Source organism: Pithys albifrons, chromosome 2 (genome assembly GCF_047495875.1).
Source record: "Pithys albifrons albifrons isolate INPA30051 chromosome 2, PitAlb_v1, whole genome shotgun sequence".
Taxonomy (NCBI): domain Eukaryota; kingdom Metazoa; phylum Chordata; class Aves; order Passeriformes; family Thamnophilidae; genus Pithys; species Pithys albifrons.
Window position 1 is genome coordinate 881397 of NC_092459.1, and position 15169 is coordinate 896565.

At 43.0% G+C, this 15169-nt stretch overlaps 1 protein-coding gene across 13 annotated transcripts in view; it reads left to right on the plus strand.

The window, feature by feature from the left end:
- PKHD1 (PKHD1 ciliary IPT domain containing fibrocystin/polyductin) overlaps positions 1 to 15169 on the plus strand; it is a 274518-nt gene that overhangs the window by 111741 nt on the left and 147608 nt on the right. For all 13 annotated transcript variants that reach the window (XR_011697094.1, XM_071548173.1, XM_071548172.1 and 10 more), the window contains exons 38-40: positions 11249 to 11456; positions 12647 to 12804; positions 14616 to 14810. Coding sequence is in view for 12 of the 13 variants with exons in the window: in XM_071548173.1 (XP_071404274.1) it covers positions 11249 to 11456; positions 12647 to 12804; positions 14616 to 14810 (561 nt within the window). In the remaining variant the exon portion in view is untranslated. The remainder of the gene's footprint in view (positions 1 to 11248; positions 11457 to 12646; positions 12805 to 14615; positions 14811 to 15169) is intronic.

The following is a 15169-nucleotide window of genomic DNA, read 5'->3' on the forward strand; positions in this document are numbered from 1 at the left end:
GTGAGCTGTGCACTGTGCTCTGTAGAGCCTGTGCATTCCTCCAGAGATCAAACATTTAATCAAATGCATTTTGCTTTCCCCCCATTAAGCAGTGTTATGTATCTGTGCTGAGTTTGAGATTAAGAGATCATAAGCAACATGAGAGAATTTGTTCTGCTTTACTCACATATTAAAAAGAAAAGCTTCCCAGGGGAAAAAATATGAAAAAAAAAATCTGTAGGAGGGGGATTCAAGATAGGGTGCAGAGATTTGTTAGAGAAAAGCTGTGCTTTTTTTACTTTGTTGAAATGCTCTTCTATTTAGGAGATGGTGCTTTTTTCACTACCTTAATGCCCTGATTTGCACTCCTGTTACACTGTGAGTTCAGACCCTTTTTTCCTTTCAGGAGTCACTTCCATAGTAAGTTTTCCACAGATGCCCTTCTGTGTGGTGGTTGCAGGAGGCTTTTTGCCCTCTGTGGCAGCGTTTTTCCTTTCAAGACCTTGACTTTAACATGATCCATTAGAGCAGATGGCTCTGGAACAGAAGGCTGAGCTGCCTTGAATCCCCTCGTGTTCACCAGGGGTAAGAAACTGCACTTAGGCACTTCCCATGGAGTAACTAATGTACAATGACTTGTTCCTTCGCTTTCTTATTCACAAATATAAGATGACCATTAGATTTTAAAGACCTAGCAGATGGGGGGAAAAAAGGGGAGAGCTGAGTTCAGGGAAAGCTGCTGTGTCTCTCACAGTTTGCCCTTCTTTCAACAGAAATGCATCTATCATCTTTGATTTAAGCTTAAATCAGTTGGTTTCTATGTTGGTGCTGAACTTAGTGAGGAAAATATGGACTGCAAAGGGGGCTGAGAGGTGGACACTAATATATATAATCTAATAAAGACAAATAAAGATAAATATAATAAGCTAAGAAAGATAACAATTTAATACCATACAATATAATACAATACATTCTATACACAGGAGTATAATAAAATAGAATATATAAATAAACCATAGCTAATATATTATCTTGTGTTTCTTGACAGAGTGCAGGTCTGAGGGTTGCTACAAATGTGGAGGCATTTTATGGATTAAATAATTGCCTTTTTCAAACTTCTGAATATAACATCAAAATACCCTTTCTAATTCCAGCCCAAACCAAAACCAGGTTATTGGCTGAAGAAAAAGAAAAACCAGCAACAAAACCAGGGTTAATTTCCATGCCAGACAGGAGAAAGCCTGCAAACTTTGGGCTGTCCAGGGAGGTGGTGGAGTCCCCTTCCTTAGAGATGTTCAAGGAACAACTGGACATGGCACTCAGTGCTCGGCTCTGGGTGACAAGGTGGTGATTGGCCAAAGGTTGGACTCAGCCTTGCAGGTATTTTTGAACCTAACTGATTCTGTGATTTTGAGTTTCTGTGAAGTTTGGCAAACAGAAGCCTGGACCTGGCCAGTGTTTTCACAGGTCTGTAGGCTGAGCCAGGCAGGGACCCTCCATTTGGGTCATCTTTGCTTTTCTCGGTGTCGAACTCTCCTTCCATCTCTTCCATCACATTCTGGGAATGCAGGAAACCGATCTCCTGGAAATGATTGTGCTGTCCTGCATACCCACTCCTGCAGGGAGATGTTCCCTGCCTCATTCCACAGCAGTGCAGGAGAAGGACTGGCAGTGACACAGAATGCTAACAGCTGGCTGCCACTCCCCACGGGGTCCGCGCTCTGTGGCTGTCGCGGTTGGAGCTGTTTGTTCCTGGGGTCAGGATAAAGATGTTTTCCTGAATGGCATCTTCGGTTGTGAGCTGTTTCTGGGTGTGGAGCACAGGGTTTGGTTTATGCAATGGCCTTGCAAGAGCTGGGAAAATCTTTCCCCTGCTTTCAGGACTGCTGTGACTTAACAAAGTGACTGGGTGATCTCTGGCTAAAGGGAATGTTTGGAAATGTTTGCATTTATGGGATGGCACACAGGAAAGGTACTTGGTCTGAAAGGTAAAGCATCAGAAAAGTGATGCAATGAGATGTTCCATAAACCTGTTTAATCACAACTCCCTTCCCGTCCTCAGTAAGATCATAGAATCATGTCATGGTTTGGGTTGGAAGGGTCCTTAAAGCCCATCTCTTTCCAACCCCTCTCATGGATAGGGACACCTTCCACCAGGCCAGATTGCTCAGAGTCCCACAATTCCAGAAGAGGGGAATGATATTCCTTGCTTTCTCCAGGATGCTGTTAAAAGACATTTATGTGGAGATGTTTGAAGTAAGAGCTGCAGTTTCATAAATAGGAAACATTCAGAAGGACTAGGTCACTTTCAAGGATATTCCCCAATGGAGAAAATAAAAGTTATTTGATTTGTCCTCTAGCCTGGATGATGTGAGATTTTTTTTCTTTTTTGCTCACTAGAAGAAGGAAATGTTGTTTAATTTTGGTTTTATCTGGACTTTAATAGTAATTAATTTTAATGAATCTGTTTCATATCACCATTTTTACACTAGTGAAATGCAATGCTTTTACAGGATAAAAATCAAATCCCATAAACCTCCAAAGTGATGTCAGTTAAAACAGGGTGATAATTCCAAGAGGAATTTCTTTTGTGGAACTTTTATTCTGTGAAAGATGTGGAAGGTTTGGCCTGATTTGAATTTGGAGTGAAATCACATTTGGCTGGTTGTAGGCTTGGATTTCATCCTCCAAATCTGCCTTAAAATGGGGAGACACCAGCCCTGTTTTACATAACAGGTGGGAGATGTCAGAAGAGACAGGGAAGCTTTGTGTACATTGAGCCTTGGGTGAGTGGACACCAAGCAGGTTAAAAGCTGATGTTGAAAAACTGAGCAGTGACACCTCTGTGCATTCACAGTGCTCGAACAGCAAGGAACTGCTGGGGAATATTCCATGTCCTCCTGCTGCAGGAACAGCCCCAGACCCCTTTGCAGCATCAGAGCATCTCCATAAAGGACCTCAGCCCAAATCCAAGCTCAGGACAGTGCCACAGATGAGATGACACATTATGGCTTTCTGTGTAGGGACCTACTGAGGGAAAGAGCAGGTCCAATTTTCCTGTCTCAGCCTTGTGTTAAGCTTGGGCCTCATGCTGGATTTAGTCCAACACAAAGGGGTCATCAGGTAAGTGTGGTCAGTAGGTTGAGGAGGGGATTCTACTCCTTTGCTCTGCTCTGGTGAGACCCCACCTGGAGTGCTGTGTACAGCTCTGGAGTCCCCAATATGAGAAGGACATGGGCCTGTTGGAGGAAGTTCAGAGGAGGGCACAAAGATGCTCTGAGGGCTGGAGCAGCTCTCCTATGAGGACAGGTTGAGAAAGTTGAGGTTGTTCAGCCTGGAGAAGAGAAAGCTCCAGGGAGACCTTAGAGCCCTTTCCAGTGCCTAAAGGCACTCCAAGAGAGCTGGAGAGGGACTTTGGGCAGGGGCCTGGAATGACAGTAAAAGAAGGAATGGCTTCAAACTGAAAGAGGGCAGATTTTTTTATGATAAGGGTGGAAATATACTGGCACAGGTTTTCCAGGGAGACTTTGGCTGTCCCATTTCTGTAAACTTTCAAAGTCAGGTTTGATGGGCTCTGAGCAATCTGGTCTAGTTGATGATGTCCCTGGTCATTACAGGGGTGTTGGACTAGATGACCTTTAAATGTCCTTTCCAACCCAAAGCATTCTCTGACTCTGATTCTAAGGTATGATTTGAGCCCACACTCAAATCCAGTGTAAAATACCCAGGGTGGTCCTGAGCACCCAGAACCAAGGCTGCTGCAGCTTCCTGTCAGAGCTGATAGACCCTTGTTTGTCCTAAGGGTTAATGAACACTTATAAATTAGAAAGGAGCTCCTAGTTTACCTCAGGGCAGGAATGAAGAGCTCTCTGCATTGACTGTGGGAGGAAGGAGCAGGAAAGCTCCCTGCATCATCCCAGGAACTGTCCACACACTGCAGGATGTTCTGCAGGATTGTACTGGGATGGAAAGACATCTCCCACTTTCAGGCAGAGACATTCCTGTCTTTCTAAGGATGTATAATGGGAAAAACCCCCAACAAACTCCTATCATTGCAAAAAAAGCTAAAAACTGCAAATTCATACCCAAGATTGGAATGGACAGAGAGCAAAATAAGCTGGAAACTTTTAAGTCCAGAGGGCTGAGGGCTCATGGTTCATAAATACTTTTTTTTTTAACATACATGAAAATGTAGGGAAGGAGCTCTCATTGTTCTTTTCTGATGCCTTATACTTCCTGGACAGTGACTAGACTAACATTGCAAGAGTGGCATTTTTTAAAAAGAAATTTCATCTAATCCAAGGTTATGAAATACTTTTTCCAAGTCCTTAATAAAGAATCAGGCACTTGAAGGTCCATTTGACCACAGAGAGCTGTGGCAGCACAGCTGTGTGCTATCCTGACTAAGGAGGCTTTGTGGAAAAGATTTTCTATTCCTTTTAACTGAAGGAATTTCAAGCCATTCTTATTTTTGTGGTTTGTTTTATTAACTGAAGCAACAGCAGCAAAAAGTCTCTGCCCTGGACCTAAAAATATATATATAAAAAAACCATCTCTTTTCTGAAGCACCAGTTTTCAACAGCCGTTTGTTGGTTTGACGTTTGAAAATTTTAGGAATGACTAAAGTTTGATTAGGAAGTGCAATTTTATTACCAGAGATGATCAGAGAATCACAGAATGATTTGGGTAGGAAGAGAAAGAGACCTTAAAGATCTTTTGATTCCAACTCGTTGCCATAGTTGTGAGTGGTTTTTTATTCCTTTTTTTTTTCCTTCCTTTTTTTTTTTAAATTTAACTCATAGTTGTGAATCATTGAATTATGTTATTAACTTTTCTTGCAAAATTACATTTTTTTGGGGAGGAGAAATGTAGAAGGCTTGTTTCCTTTCACTTTTTCCTGGGAATTGAAAGCTCTTATTCCCATTTACACTAAAGATTTACAATACAACTCCAACAGATTGACAGTTTATCTGCTGTGTGACTGGTGCATTCCCAGTAAGTAGATTGTGTGCCTGAGCCCTGCAGTTCTTGTAAATTCCTTGTGTGGAACAAAGAGACCCCATTACCTCAACTTTAAAGTGCCAATAAACAGCCAAAAGGTGTAAAAGAGCTTAATAGCTTGTCAACACTACAAACAAACTGTGTGTTCAGAACTGAGTTAATTAATCTCTGGTAAATCGGAGGGACGAGCAGGGTCCTGGGTGTCACAGAAGGCTTTCAAAACCTTTTGTCCCATGACAAAAAAGAAAGGTTTTTTTAAAACACTAAAACAATTTTTGGAAGAAAGACCTGGCTGGTTTAGGGCTGGAACCAGTCCTCCTAAAACCCATTTGAAGAGTTTTGTTTCCACCAACACTTTCATGCTCTCCTGACTGGATGTGGCTCCCACTGGTTGCTGTCAGGCTTGGTTGGGTGATGCCCAGGGTGTCTAAAGTGAGGTAACATCTACTCCAAAAAGCTTTTCAGGTCAGGGGCACCTGTTTTCCATCTAAGCAATATGTCATCTTGTCATGTAAATTCTGAGACCTGGAGCATTTAAGGTAGAATTCATGTAATTAAACAAATGTGTAAAAGGCAGAAGTTCCTTTCCAAAGGAAGAGAAGTGACTGGCTGTGACTGCTGGAGACTGAAGACAGGATGAATTTAAAGGATCGTTCTCAGTTAAAACGAGAGTTGTTCTTTGCAAAGTTATTCCCTGGAGGATGGGGCATTGGTGATAAGAGGTAACTGAGACATCAATAGATACTCCATTGACTACAGGACTTGTCTTCTAATTGATTAGTCTGCAGCTGCCTCTCCTTACTGTGTAGTAATTTCTTTCAAACCTCTCTGTTTCAGTGTTTCCAACTGTAGCAGCTTCTGCTTTCACAGCTGGGTGAGCAGAGGTACCCTGTCAAACACCCAGTTTAAACTTCCAGTACCCACTGGGTCACCAAGGTACTCCTGGAAAAGAAGATGCCATTCATGTCTTTTGTGATCAAAGCACTATTAGGGATGACCTAATTTGTCTAAACCTCCAGCACTCAGTACAATTCACCCTTTGCTTCACTGCAGACAGACTTTCCTGTAACCCTGGTGAAAAGTCTGCTCTGACACACCTTGCTGAGTTTGCTGAGGTTTGATGTGATTCTGAGACATTTCTGTAAAGGTCAAACTCGTGTCTCCTGCTGAACTGAGAGTCATGGAACAGTGTGGGTTAGAAGGGACATTAAACACCATCTCATTCCAACTCAGGAACATCTTCCACTAGCCCAGGTTGCTCCAAGCCCCATCCAACCTGGTCTTGGACACTTCCAGAGATGGGGCAGCTGCAGCTTCTCTGGACAACCTGTGCCAGGGCCTCCCCACCCTCTGAGGTAAGAATTACTTCCTAATATCTACCCTAAATTTCCCCTCTTAGTTTAAAAACATTTCCCCTTGTCCTGTCAGTAGTTGCCACTAGGACTAACACTAGGACTGGCTGGAACCTGTTAGTGAAGTGACATATCATCCTACACAGATTTATAAAATGTTTGGTGTTATGGGCCATAAGAAATTAAATTTATAATATTTTTCTTCTTCTGTACATGAAATTTAAAAAAAACCTGAACCCAAACAATGGAATTGTGCACATCAGAATTGCCTTGTTCTTACTAGTTGTTCCAGGTCCATACAAGGCTGCATCTTCTTGTAATGCTTCCAAAAGGAAGCATAAACCTGGGTCCTGGTGCCAAGATGTTCCCAATGTTAAATTTGTGATTAATTCATCTGGAATTCATTTTCAAGCCTCTTGCATTTCTACACTGCCAGTTCATGACACTGTTCTGCTCTGCTCCGTAGTTCAGAGTGTTCTGTCAAGTTATTTAGTAAAGTGTTCAATTCTTGCTTTGTCTGCAACATTATTTTGAGTCTAAAGGCTCTGTCCTGCCCCTTTAACATGAAGTCACTTCTGCTTTAGATCTCAAGATGTGAGTCTTTTTCCAATCTCTGCTAAGTTAATTATTAAAAATTACTTCAATAATTAAGGAGTTATACAGATTGATTTATTTTTCAGCATTTTTGAGTGTTTCTGCTTGCAGTATTTTTGGGGAAAGAAATAATTTAAATATACCACAGCTGTTGGTCTTGTAAACCTTTTCCTCTCAAATGGGTAATTATTTCTTTACCTGTTGCACAGCCCAGTCCCAGTCACTGAAGATTATTTTATTAACTTTGCCTGCTTTTTCTGAAATAGTTTGTTTTCAAGGTAAAACAAGAAAGAGAGCTCTGGGCTTCCAAAGGGTGGTCCTGCAGAGACAGAGGTTTTGTTGCATTGAAGCACCTTTAGCTATTCAGTAGCTTTCTAGAGAGTCTGTTTGTTCTTTGAAGAAGAGAAACTGAAGAAGACCTGTGGGAAATGAATCACGGAATGGTTCAGGTTGGGAAGGACCACAATGGACCAGTCTGGTCCAATCTCCCTGCTCAGGCAAGGTCATCCCAGAGCACATGGCACAGGATTGTGTCCAGACACTTCTGGAATATCTCCAGTGAGGGAGACTCCAAATCCTCTCTCCACAACCTATTCCAGTGTTTGGGTCACAGTACAGGATAGAAGTTCTTCCTCATGTTCAGGTGGAACTTTCTGGGCATCAGTTCCTGCCTCTGGCCTCTTGCCCCATTGCTGACCCCCCTGGGCAGAGCCTGGTCCATCCTCTGACACCCTCTTTTCAGATACTTATAAACATTGAACATTATCTCCCAGCCATTTTAGGCACCCCGGATGGTATCCAAGGGATAGGTGTTATGGGCTCACCCAGGTGGGCCTAGATTTGGGCTCTGAAGTCTGGACTAGGCCAAAGCTGTCAGCTGACTTGAGCTGGGCTGAGCCAACAGCTGACCTCTTCTAGCCAGTAACTTTGTATTCCATACCACACTATGACATCATCTCCAGGGCAGTAGGAACCAGTGTGGGAGTGGTTAAGGCAGTCGCTTCTCAGCCTCCTCTTGGGAGGACACACGATGCTGTCCCAGGGGGGATGGAGAGGACCAGGCCCACCACTGGCTCACAGGGTACCTCAGGAAAGTAAAATGTGTTGTTCTGGGTCTCTCCTTTCTGCTTGAGTTTGTCTCCCTGGGGAATAAGTCTTTTCTTAAGTAATGTGTAGTTAAGACAGTAGAATTTGTGTGTTTAAGAAGTTGAGGTGGGGAACTTGTTGTTTCAGACTTGTGTGAGTGAATATTTGTACTCTCTTCTAATTGTCTCTTTCTTTCTGTGAAAAATATATGTAGATTTAGTATAAATGCAGTTTGAAGTGGTTTTTCCTTTCCCCTCTCTTTTCCTCCCTTTCCCTGGTGTTAGGAGGGAGGCTTTTCTCTCTGTGCTTGTGGGGTTGGCAGTTGCTTATCTCAAACCAAGACAATGTGGGTCCAGCAGACAGGACACAGGACTTACATCAGGCCAATGTCTGGAAATCAACATTACATCCAAAATCACATGTCTAAGCACCTGAAGCCAACTCACAGTCCCCACACTAAAGTGAAGTCACTGGCTGCACCATGGGCTCCTAAGACAATAGTGCTGGGAATATGTTGTAGTTATGGCAAAGAAGCCTCAGTTATGGTCCCTCCTTGGCAGCAGAAAAATATCCTTGACTGTATGCTGTGTGTCCCTCATGCAGCTTGGAGTAGAGGAGAACCTGACCTGGAGGTGTTGCTTTATGTGGGAATGTAAACAGGAAGCCAGGAAATGTGTAATGTGGTGCACAGGGACATGGTTAAGAAGTAGACCAGTCAATGCTTGGTTAATAGTTGAACTTGATGATGTTGGAGCTCTTTCCCAACCCTGATGATTTCATGATTCTGTGAAAGTGGAATCTGCTAAACTTGTTTGTTTGGGGGTTTTTGTTTTTTCCTAATGAAAATATACTAAATATATTGTGAAGAGAAAGTAGATTTTGTACATACAGAGAAATATCCCACCCCACCTAAATCACCAGGAAAACAGTAAAATGTGGAATGTGGTAAAACTGGGAAATGGTAGGCAAGGAGGTGAGCACATTAAGAAGTAAAAACAAAAGCCAAAGGAAAAAGAAGAAAAGGGGCAAGGTTTGGATGCCTGGAATATTCTTTTAGAAGAAAAAAAAACCTGAGAAAATTTTCCTTGCAGTTTTTTTTTGTGTCAGGGCTTGGAAGTGGAAAAAAGCCTAAACCAAGCTTTTCCACTGGGGCATATTTTGAATGCAGAATGGTGTTTCACACCTCTCAGTGACCAGAGTTGTTGCCCAGCAGTGTTGCTGTAGTGTGTGTGTGTGACAGATGTACTCAACGGGAGTCAGGGGTGGGTCTGGCCCCAGATGCACAGGAACACATATCAACACAGGCACACAAATCAGGACATTAAACAAAATGTCCAGAGCTGGAGAGAAATTGTGCAGTGCTCAACATGCAGAGGCTGCTGCTTTTATGCCAGTCCTAAAAATTCACGAGTATCATTAGTGAAAGAAGTAAATGAATAAAGATGATGAGACTGTTGCTAGTAAAGGAAGGCACATGGGCTGATATGCATTCCTGAGGGGTTTTTAACTGGATAAAGCTGTGTTGAGGATGAGGATTTGCTGTCTGTGCCCAAGAATGGTGCAAGGTGGGTGTTAGTTATGTCCACTTTAGAAAACTGTGTGGCCCAGTAGAGCAGAACTGTGGAGTGAATGATGTAGGTGCTGAGGATGGAGGGTCCACGTTACATGTTTTGAGGGCTCCTACAGAGTCATTCTAGTCTGGCTTTGTCAGAGTCTAAAGTGTATTTTATGTACTACTGCATTACAGCTTCTGCATTAGTTTCACAGAATCACAGAATAGGCCAGGTTGGAAGGGACCACAGTGGTTCATCTGCTCCAATCTAAAGCAGGGCCATCCCAGAGCACATGGCACAGGGTTGTGTCCAGATGGTTCCAGAATATCTCCAATCAGGGAGACTCCACACCTTCTCTGGGCAATCTGTTCTGGTGCACTGCACAGGAAAGTTCTTCCTCATGTTTAGGTGGAACTTCCTGGGCATCAGTTTCTGCCTGTGGCCTCTTGTCCCATTGCTGGGCCCCCTCGAGCAGAGCCTGGTCCATCCTCTGCCCCCTCCCTGCAGACACTGACAGACATGGCGGAGTCCCCTCTCAGTGTCCTCTCTTGAGATTGAACAGCCACAGCTCCCTCTGCCTTTCCTCATCTGAGAGATGCTCCAGTCCCTTCATCATCTTTGTTTCCCTCTGCTGGACTTGCTCCAGGAGCTCCATGTCTCCCGTGTCCTGAGTAGCCCAGAAGTGGACACAGCACTCCAGATGCATCTCACTAGGGCCGAGCAGAGGGAGATCTGCTTGATGCCTTCCAAAACAGTTCATGATATCAACTGAATCACCTTAAGTGAAGGATGTCTGGAAGACTTTTTTGAGAACTTTCAAGTTTAAGAAAAATGAAAATGCAATAAACCAGAAGTATCTCAGGTAGCTTTAGATGCTCCTCATTGATACACAGAGCTGGTGCTCAAATACACTTCAAGATTACAGAATATAAAGACTTGATTCTTCCTTATCTGATTCTGTTGTGAATTTATTGACTTGGAAGCACTACTGGATTCCATCATCCTTAAATAAAGAATTGTGGCAATGAAGCACAAGCAATGAGGGCACTACAGTATAAGGAACAAGTAAGTGAAACAAGATATGGAGAGAAAGAAGTTTGCTTAAAATAATTTGAAAATGATTTATTGGATGCAACCTCTACCCTCAGTGATTTCTGAAGTTATTACTTTTCTATAGTACAACCAGGGAGGACAGTAACTTGCTGTGGGCTAAAGGTAAATTATGATCTATTGCAAGGGAGGGAAGAAAAAGTATAGTAAAAGTGGGTGTGTGAGGAACATACTCTCCCCTGGTGGTGTTCAGTGCGTTGGATCTCACTGGACCAATCTGTTCCATAGTCTGCCAGGGGAAAAAAGAAATGTCAGGAGTCAAAGCAAACTTCATGAAGTGAAGAAGGGAGAATTAAAGTGCAAGATTTTTCATTGCTGGTGCTTGTTGTACACAGACTTCATAGAATCATTGAATTATTGAATAGTTTTTGTAGTAAGAAACCTTAAAGATCACCTTATTCCAGCTGCCTGCCACGAACAGGGACACCTTTCAGTAGGCCAGGTGGCTCAGAGCCCCATCCACCCTGGCCTTGAAACAAGAGCATGCTGCTCCTGGTTTGTGGGGTTTTCTTTTTAAAGTTGATTGAACTTGGTTTTTAAGTATTTTTAATTTTTTTTTCTTATTCTTTTCAGGCTGGATGCCCAAAGTGGTTTTCACACACCTGAAATCATCAGCTTATGCCAACGACACACAATTAGTGCTCCAGGACCCTGTTGACTGGGAACCTGGTGATGAAATCCTGGTGGGAAGGACAGGTCTTGGAGATGCACAGCAGCAGGAAGAAGTGTCTGTTATCAAGTCTGTGAACAGCACAGAGCTGCACCTTAGATCACCACTCAGGTATCCTTTCAAGAGCCAGGGGGGTTTTACAGCAGTGAGCTAAACAAGGAGAAAATTTGATCAAAGTCAGGATTTGCTGTTTCCTGTGGGACATAATAACTATATAAATCCCTTTAACAAAGGTGGTCAGAGATATTTCAGTTCCTCACTCCCCCTAAAGCTAGTGAAGGCTCAATGCTGAATGTTTCTGACTTTGAGTTCTGTATCATTCCCATGAACTCAGAAAACCTTTGAAGCAGAAAACACTGCTGGCCAGTACAGGCCAGTGGCCTCAGTATAGGGATGAGAAAGTCCCTGCATAGTTAATTTCGTGAGAAAGTGCATTTTTTTTCACTATAAGTGCCTAATTTCTGTGTAAATAAAACCCAAACCAAAACAAAAGAACCCTTTTGACTGATTTACTTGTGTAAACTGAATTTTCTCACTTTGGAAACACTGCTCCCATATTTCCACTGAGTGGTAGTTTCACTGCCTTATGCTCTCTTCATCTTCTGTGCATGGTGGTCTCAGACAAACTGCACTTCTTATCATCTCCAGTGTTGAAACATGTTGTCTTTTTAGGAGGCAACCCAACTCCAGTGCCCAGGAAGATTAATGGCATTATTTTCAGAAATAATTGCAACTTAAGGAAGAAAATGCTGATGTTTTTCACCCAAATATGTTTAGGGAAGAGAATTCAAAGGCTGAATTATTTTTGTTGTAAATATCATAGAATCACAGAACATCCTGAGCTGGAAAGGTCACATAAGGATCATCAAGTCCAGCTCTTGGTACTGCACAGAACAACCCCAAAACTCCCATGATGTGCCTGTGCATTGTCCAAACACTCCTTGGACTCTGTCAGGTTTGAGGCCATGACCAGTGCTCTGAGGAGCCTGTTCCAGTGCCTGACCACCTTCTGGCTGAAGAACCTTTCCCTAATAATATATTAATATATTATATACTTAATCTAGGGAAAGCCTGTGAGCTTGAGAGATAAAAAAGATGACAACAAACATCGGACGAGGAAAAAATCTATTTCACCCAAATACAGACACACACTGGATGTGTCCCTGTCCACAGTGAGAAAAGGACTGCTCTGAATTTCGGGGGCTGCAGTCATGAACATAACTAAGGATAATTCAGAAACATGATTTTTGCCATCTGACACGTGTAGATGATTTTGTGTCTTTTTTTATGTCTTTCATTAGATACTCCCACAGTGCTGAAGAGGGATGGGGGGATGGCCAAGGTCAGCCTTTGAGTGCCGTGGTGGCACTGATCAGCAGAAGGGTTGTTGTTCACGGAAATGTCACGCTGGAGAGGATGGCCCACCTCAGAGAGTGTGTAAAAGCAGGTGTTACAAGAGGTGAGGAGGTCTTTTCTCACAGAAATGTACTGAGGAGGAAAACTGCTCCATTAAAATCCCATTGTGGCATCACTGTGTGTTAGAACTCTTTCTGCACAGGATAACTTTGAGACATACCAATGCCAGGGAAGCGAGTTTGTCTTTCCAAACATTGTTTGACATTGAAATGCAAAGTCTTGGGAGTTGAACTGCACTTCATTGTAATATCTCAGATGTATTATTTTCACACTGTTGTTTCAAGCCATCTTGGGAAAGACCCTTTAGTTTTGCTTGAGCCTAAGGGTGTAGAAAAGAAAGTATCTTCTGAAAACATGTTTCAGTGTACATAATATATTAAATTTTTAATTGTGTTTACTATTTAGTCACTTTAAGAAGAAGGAAAAACAAAACAGCCCAGTGCTGTTTGTACTCTTTAGTGTAAAATATTGAGATGTTGTTTAGTGTTTAGGGATGCCAAGGAAAAAATAACAGGTGAGGAACATAGTAAGTATCACTGGTGAAAAAATATATTAAATGTCTCAGTTCTCCCTTGGTTTCACCTGGATGAAACACCATGAAGTTTGACAGGTGGCTTTCTGATTTACACCATCTATTGAGGAAGCAGAATGAGCCACAGTGAGTGTAATTTGAGGGGAGTTAGGTTATCTGGCAACCCAGGTGTAAGGTTTCCTTTAAAAATAAAGTGCCTTGGGCTTTCAGACTGTGACACAAGACTTCATTTGATATCCAGCAGTCAACTGCTTATATTACTCATGGATTTATGGTCCATTTTCTGTGGAACTCATAAATATAGTCTCTGAAATGTGCTAACCGTTTGAGGTTTTTATTTGAGTTAAATGATAGGAGGATTTCTCAGAGGAGCACCAGAAGATGAGTGAGCAGTGGGTCTTTTTGTGGTTAATTTACCTTCTTTAAAAGAAAAATGAGCATTATTGAGCATAATAAGGCAGTGCTGGAATTTGAGATCCTCTCCACACCTCCACCAAAGAAGTCCAAGTAACACCATCGCCTGAATCTCCTCCTACCAAAATGTCCCAAGCACAGACCCCTAGCAGGGTGTCATTCAGGAATTTTGCCCAGCTCTGTGAATTTACTTTCATTGTCAAATCAGGGAATCACATAATGATTGGGCTGGAAAGGGAAATTAAAGATGAAGTATTTCCAAAGCCCCTGCCATTGACACCTTCCACTAGCCCGGGTTGCTCCAAGCCCTGTTCAACCTGACCTTAAACACTTCCAGGAACGGGGCAGCCACAGCTTCTCTGGGCAATGTGTTCTTGTGCCTCACCATCCTCACAGGGAAGAATTTCTTCCTAATGTCTAATCTTGTCTTCAGACAGTGGGTAGTAGCAGTTCCCCATCCATCCGCAGGGAAACTCAAGAGAGAGATTTTAAAAAAGAACCAAAATTCCTTATTTCAGTTTAGTTCCATACATCCATGCCAAACCAACTTCTCGAGAACCTCACCCAAGGTAAATTGATGTCAAATCCATCTTCCTTATGCATACCTATAATTAAATACAAGGGACTTTGCAAGACATAAAACTACAACAGCTTCCTGTTTGTTTTGGTATATTTTCCTTTAAAAATGTCCAGACTTTCAGGGTAGGAACCATGAAGGTATTTAGGGGGTGTAGTAGAAATGTTTGCTTGTGGGTACTTGTGTTTGGACCCACGTTTAAGATCCCTGCTGGAGGTGGAGTCTCTCTGGGTCAATGTGGTGGGTTTCATGATGTTGTTTGGGGCACTCTGCACATCCCTGGTCACCAAGGAGAAGTGACACTCACAGCTCCCACCTGGTTGTGTTTTAGGTGGCTCCAGGTGTCTGTACAAGCGAAGTGAGAGGCATCTGGGGGCCCAGGACCTGGGGGCCATCCTGGTTGTGGAGGCTTTCCAGGGAGAGGCAAGCCGGCTCCAGCTGGAGGGTGTCCAATTCCACCATGTTGGCCAAACATTTCGGCATCACTGCAGTGCCCTGACAGTCACTGGCAACACGTGGATGGCAGGTGAGTTGGCTGTGCTGGAGGTACATTCCAATGATCTCAAATGTCTACCTACTCCCACCCAAAGGTGGGGCAAATGCCCTCAAAATCTGGTGAGCTCTTGGGTCAGTGGACAAACTGAATTGCTAAATGCGTAGAAAACCCCCTCACCTGTAGTCTAAACTCCAGTTATGGAGTGGTTTCAGTTGCTTCAGTTCCTTTGTATCTCTGCTTCTTCCTAAAACAATATTTTGGTTTTATGCTACACTGCAGTGTTGTTCTGCTTCTAGTTGTGGAAATGAATGCTCTAACACACTGCGAGGGAGCCCAAAGGTGGCTCAGGGCTGGCTGCTGGTGGGGGCCAAAGTTTAATTTTACCACCC